Genomic DNA, 6741 nt, shown 5'->3' with positions numbered 1-6741 from the left:
TCTTAGCCCAAATTGGCCTGTTAGTGTAATAAATTGCATGTTTGAAGTTGCTAAAAAATTCCGTTTATTTTTGATAATTTGTTTTTGCTGACGGTGTTACGCACTTTCTTCCCAACAATTACAATTAGGGGATTCACAATTCGCGTGTTTGTAAAGTAATGCCTTAAAAATATATGGCATTGGATAAAGCTATCATGATGAACATGTTGTTTCCGACGCCATTCGCACAATTGATATTATTTTTTTACAACGACATATTTATGTATTACATATCTTATCATAATTATTTAAACCCACAGGTAATAGTTAATAAATTATGATTTTTGATAATTTTTTTGCTGACGATGTTACGAATTTTTTTCCATACACACGCAAAACATTTAAGGCATTCACAATTCGTGTTAAGCGTCGCAATGTCTTAAAGTCTTAAAATTTTTCTATGTAAAACAACGGTTAAAAGCGTTTTAAAAGATTTCCCTATAAAATAAGAGCCAATAACACATTTACGATTAAATAGTTTAAAAACCTTTTCTGGTGAAGTTACGAATTGCCTATAAAAGTATTAACCGTTATTTTACGATCAAAAAAGCATTACCACGCTTAACACGTCTTGTGAATCCCTCAAATGTTCGACAATTTTTTTTACATGTATGGATGAAAATGCGTAACACCGTCATCAAAAATTCTAATTTTTTAACTACTACCTTTGGGTCTAAATAATTATGATAAGATATGCAATACACACCTATGTATGTAGATATGTATGTCGTTATAAAAAATGTCATGATCCCATATATTTTTATGATTTATTTAGTAAAATCAGTGACCCCAGTGGTTAGACAAGCTAATAAGGCATTATTGATCTTGTTACTACTGACAGGTACAGCAGATACGCTATTCTATGTTAAAGAGTAAAATAAATACATACAATTAATAAAGTGTGCTATATATATAGTTTGGTATAAATGTTGATTTCATAGTGGAAAAATATACATGTGTTAAAAAATAGTTCCGGCACCGTAATTTACAAATGTCCACCTAGCGATAATTATTTTCTACATATATTAATCCAGGAAAGTAAAAAGTATAAAAATTTGAGAGTTTTATTATTTGCGAGTATGATTAGAATTGTTATATTTATAAATAATAAGATATCAGCTCCATGGAATGTGTTAAATACTTTCTTAATATATTTTAATGTTACGATAACTATCTAATTTATAGCCATAAATTTAAATTTAAGGCTTGTGTCATGGCCTTCGTCACTAGTACGAGCAAATTTCGCTAAAATTGGCAAAGTGAAATTTTGGTATAAAAATCGGTGATTTCAACAGTTCCATTATATTGGCAAATTGGTAAATCATCAGAGCAGCCATGAAAGCAGTGATCGTGCTACTACTCGCAGTTGCAGCAGGTATGTTATTCTATGTCCAAAACAATGATAATACTACGTAAAACATTTTCCACGACTCCTTCTCTTCGTTTCTTACAGCTGTAGCCATTCCTATTGATGACGATAGGCAATCCGGTGNTCCAGTATGCCGCCGCGGTACAGCATGTTCCCGGTGTAGGTAAGCAAGTTGCTGGCTTGATAGACTTTTTGTACAAGGAAGGTGGTCTATCTTTCGAGACATTGCAAGTGATCGGTCACAGTTTGGGTGCTCACATCTCTGGGTTTACCGGCAAAAATGTACAAAATGGACGTATTAGTCAAATTACCGGCTTGGATCCTGCTCTGCCCATGTTCAGTTATGATGATTCCTCTAGTCGTCTGAACCAAAATGATGCCGACTATGTCGAATCTATTCAGACGAATGGTGGTCTTTTGGGTTTCTTGAAGCCAATTGGTAAAAGTGCTTTCTACCCCAACGGTGGAAAAAGTCAGCCTGGTTGTCGACTGGATATTGTCGGTTCGTGTGCCCATGGACGCTCATGGATGTACTATGCTGAAGCTGTTGCCAATAATAACTTCGCCTCCGTAAAATGTGAAGATTATGAGGCGGCTGTAGCAAAGTCTTGTGGTAGCACTTATTCTTCGGTTCGCATGGCAGCACCCAGCAACTTTGTCAATGCTTTTGGTGAATTCTATGTACCAGTAAATAACCAATCCCCTTACGGTAAGGGTCAATAAGATTGGCTGCAGGATATTTAGAAATCATAAATTATGAATATGTACATATGTTTGAACTCTTTCTAAATAAAAAACAAGTGAGGGCAGTGCTGTCTTCGCTATGCTGAAGGCTTCATACCTTTCATGAACATCAGAAAATTTTACTTCAACCGATTGCTGCATTTGAAATTAGTTTTTTGCGAGCTAAACAAAATGTTTATATTCACTGCGTACACAGATTGAGGAGTTATATAAAAAAAAAACTGATATCTGAACAATCAGTGGTATGGAAGATATGTCTTATAAAGCACCGATCTAAATGATTTTAACTCGAGTGTATTATTGATAGTAAACCGGTAACAAAATTTAATGGTTTTAGCTGCCTACATCCAAATGAAAGAGTTTTAAAGAAACCCCCCTGTCTCAACAATCAATCTGGCAAGTTGGTGACCTTGTCGTGGGGCCAGAACTTATGTGGTCCATGTCAGTATGAACTAACAGGGATGCTCCGCATGGGAATCTGTGTAGGATATGTGCTTACACAGATTCCTATGTGGAGATTACCGTACCAACAAACCCAGGAGGGTTTCGCGTTTGCGAGGCTACGGGTGTCACAATCCCAGGTACCCCAGTCAAAGGCTACCAATCCTGAGTCGGTTGGAGGCTCAATTGGCTTTCGAAAGTCATGCCAAAGACTTTAAAAAAGGTACCGCGGGCGAACAGATGCCCCTGGAGTGTGTTCGTTGGATAGATAAGCACAGCCAGTGAGACGAACAAGGCCAAAAGACAGGCTAGATGCACATGTAAGATCGTACGGCTGGTAAGATTTGCAAGGAAGAATGTGGCTCGTCAAGCTACTCGAGCGGGTGTAGAAAACCAAAAAAGGAGCGATTCCATGCCTATTGTCCACCCGGGCTGGAAAGCGCTCCCCAGTAAGGCCAGTAAGACATCTGGGGTTAGCGAGACGAGCAGAATGAACGAGGTGAGTCAAGTGACTCGAACAAGGGTTGAAAGTCGATTTTCACGCCGGACGGGACATCCTGGGGTGGATAAGTCTTGTGAGAGGGGCGAGTCGAGCTGGATGAAAATGTTGAAAAATGTTTAAAACTGTTGCAAAATGTTGGAAATGTGGAGAATGTTGTATACGTGGAAAACGTTGCAAAACACGGTGTAAATTTTGTGGTAAACAGCAAGTGTATTCTGGTATAGTTAGTAGGTTACGTGACTCGAGCTGGTCAAGCAAGTCTGGCTGGCGAGCACTACTCCAGTCTGTTCAGAGAGGTCCGGCCCTTCGGCGAGTATCGCGGAGGCTGTAGTTTAATACCCGAATGCGGGAAAACTCGCAAGGGTTCGATGTGGAGTTGCATTGCAACCGGGTGCCGGGACCCACAGAATGGCAGAGACTTTAGGTAGGTTTCGGCCTCACCAAGGTGGTTAGTGTGTCCGACCGACACTGCCTTTGGTACTGAAATGCTTGCATTTCATGGCAATGATTAAGGCATAAATTAATCCGTGAGCTTAACGGGCTCTGTGGAGTTTGGACCGTTGGTCCAAACCGACAAACGGTTAAAGTCTAATCTCTGGACAATGCAGGTATATAGTCTACTAACGCTGTGATCTCTAGTTTTTAAAGTTAATTTTCTAGCTTTACTTTAAAACTACATAACATATATTTCATAACTTTTATTGCAAGCTTAAATAAATGTAATCTGACGAAAAGGATTCCGATAAAACCTTCTGCTACAAGATAAAGTCACACTAATGGTTAGTGAGCAAATTATTTTGAAAAATAAATAAATAAAAATCAAGGATATCAATGGAGTGAAATCAATTTTGTTTTATTTATATTAGCCAGTACAAGTATAACTAATCGTATCAGTTTGTTTTCGTGAATTCAGAATATCAGACCAAATTCTTATGGCCTTACTGACCTATACCATATGGGATCTTCTTGTTTACGGGCACATAAAAATGGTCGAAGGCACTGGCAATGTTATTTGGGGCGGCCATACGAATTGAGGAATAAGTGCTACCACATGAATTCTTGATAGCATTTTTATAGTTTTCACACTTCACCGATGGAAAATCATTATTGGAAACAGCTTCAGCATAGTATAACCATGAGCGTCCGTGAGCACACGAACCGGAAACATCCAAACCACAACCGGGTTGACTCTTACCACCGTTGGGATAAAAGGCAGCTTTGCCAATTGGCTTCAAGAAACCCAAAAGACCACCACACGTCTGAATAGATTCAACATAGTCGGCATCATCTTCATTCAAACGTTCAGCTGGTTTATCATAACTGAACAACGGCAATGCAGGGTCCAAGCCGGTAATCTGTTGAATACGTCCATTTTGTACATTTTTGCCTGCAAACCCAGAGATGTGAGCACCCAAACTGTGACCGATTACATGCAGTGTGTCAAAAGATAGACCACCTTCCTTGTACAAGAAGTCAATCATGGCAGCAACCTGTTTACCAACCTCGGGAACATGGCTTTTCGAGGAAGCGTAATTGAGAGAGTGCGATTTGTCGCTCCAATCTACAGAAATAATGTTGTATTTACCCTTGGACAAGAAAGCATCACGGATTTGTGGGTTCAAGTCAGAATCGGAGCTGGATTGCCATCCATGAATAATGAATTTAGTGGGATAACTATTGTGAAAATGCGAAGCTTTCAACGATTGTACATTTCCGGTAACCAAAGTATCTGGGGTGGTTGGGTTCTCGTTGGTGTACAAGTAGAAAAAACCCGAAGTGGCGGACTTACGACCGGTTAAATCTTCGGATTCGGCCACCGTCATCCAGTTGAAGGATCCGTCGAGTTGGGGCACATACCAGCCATCTTCACCGGATTGGCTATCCTCGTCAATGGATATGGCCACAACTATAAGATACGAAGGAATATTTTGTGTTCAAAGTAAACGCACATATTTTGAAAGTAGATTACTCACCTGAAGCAACTGCGAGTAATAGAATGATCACTGCTTTCATGGCTACTCTGTTTATTTACCAAATTAGCAATATAATCGAAGGGCTGGTAGCGCCGATTTTTATACAAAAATATCACTTAGCCAATTTACATTTACATATACACAAATATGTAGTTATACATAAGAGGCACTTATTTTACATCTGACCAGATGGGGTCTGCAGTACTCAAAGGTACGCGTATATTATCACTTCATCAAGTATGGAAAAAAGAACCATCATGTGACAAATTAAAATAGCTCGATGCACTCCGCAACGCCTCGGTTCAAGCCCTGATCAAAGCAACATCGCAAAAAATATAGAAAAAAGGTTTTTTCTTAACAGCGGTCGTCCCTCGGCAGGCAATGGCAAACCCCGAGTGTATTTCTGCCATGAAAAGCAGCTTCTCATAAAAATTCAATCGCCGTTCGGAGTCGGCGTAAAACTGTAGGTCCCTCCGCTTTGTGTGACAACTTCAAGGCGCACGCCACAATTTGGAGGAGAAGCTCGGCCAAACACTAACATATGTGTAAGCGCCAATCTGTATATATATATATATATATATATGTTTTGTTATCACAAAGCCTTTTGCTTTCTAAGGAGCCCTATGTTTGCATCAATTTGTTGGAGAAGAAAATAGTACAAGTATGTAGACTCATATGTATATAGTTGTACTTAAGTTCGACGTTGCGACAAGCAATTAAACCATCAAAACATGTAAATATGTATGTCGTTATAAAAAATGAATAATTACTTGTGCGCGGGTTGTCGAAAATACTTCTTAATGTCATGACAGCTTTATCCAACCCCATTAAATTTTGATAAACAAATTGTAGTAAAATCAGTGACTCCAGCTGTTCGATTAACTACACTGGTATTTTGGTAAGTCGTTAGACCAGCTAATAAGGCATTATTGATCTTGTTACTACTGACAATTACAGCAGATACGCTATTCTATGTTAAAAAGTAAAATAAATACATACATATGTAAGTCTATTCAGCCCTCCTAAGTTTATTCTGCCAAACAACATTACTTTGAGAAAGTGTGCTATGGTTTGGTGGAAAAATAGACAGGTGCTAAAAAATAGTTCCGGCACCGTAATTGATAAATGTCCACCTAACGGTAATTATTACAACGCTTTTATCAACTTGCAATGTTGTGTTCCAGAAACTTTCAATGTTGTGGATCCCGAAACTTTCAATGTAGTGTTCCGACACCAAAGCAAAGCTTTGAAAAGCTCCTTTAAAAAAGCATAGTGAATAGGGCGAGGTAGATGACATCTAGATGTCGCCCTATGTACTACGTTTGCTACACCGGAAATAGACGACACGCCATTTCTTTAAATAAAATTAATTGGTGCTCGTTTGTATGTACATACATATGTAAATGCATGTGACTATTGTCAACTAAATCGAATGCTTTGTAAGTGAAGTGACTTGTGGACCACTTGAGGTATAGGTGGACCAGTTTGTAACCACTTTGGGACCAGTTGGTAACCAGGCGGGGACCAGTCCGGGATCCGTCCGGGATCCAGTTGGGAACCAGTTCGGAACCAGTTTGGGACTAGTCGGAAACTAATTACCTTCGGCCCAGTTGGGGACCAGTTGGTCTTTTTAAGTTCCTGTGGCCGTTTTAAGGGTAATTCTTGGGCTCCTG

General features: G+C 39.2%; 2 protein-coding genes across 2 annotated transcripts; one reads left to right on the top strand and one right to left on the bottom strand.

Moving 5' to 3' along the window:
- Nucleotides 1–1537: 1537 nt before the first annotated feature.
- LOC108362170 (phospholipase A1-like) lies at nucleotides 1538–2274 on the top strand (the record flags this gene model as incomplete). The annotated part of the gene is made up of 1 exon (XM_017615040.1): nucleotides 1538–2274. A coding segment is annotated over one exon (594 nt), but the record flags the coding sequence as incomplete, so codon positions are not given.
- Nucleotides 2275–4033: 1759 nt separating this feature from the next.
- On the bottom strand, nucleotides 4034–5159 carry LOC108362169 (phospholipase A1-like). Its single transcript, XM_017615039.1, has 2 exons — nucleotides 5069–5159; nucleotides 4034–5001 (listed from the first exon to the last, which is right to left on the bottom strand). The coding sequence occupies exons 1-2, from the start codon at nucleotides 5106–5108 to the stop codon at nucleotides 4034–4036; spliced, it is 1008 nt and encodes a 335-aa protein (XP_017470528.1). The 5' UTR covers nucleotides 5109–5159.
- Nucleotides 5160–6741: the final 1582 nt, after the last annotated feature.

The sequence above is a fragment of the Rhagoletis zephyria genome, unplaced genomic scaffold (assembly GCF_001687245.7).
Source record: "Rhagoletis zephyria isolate East Lansing unplaced genomic scaffold, Rhagoletis_zephyria_1.1 Rzeph_scaffold_00952, whole genome shotgun sequence".
NCBI lineage: Eukaryota > Metazoa > Arthropoda > Insecta > Diptera > Tephritidae > Rhagoletis > Rhagoletis zephyria.
This window is presented reverse-complemented; position numbering and strand designations above follow the sequence as displayed.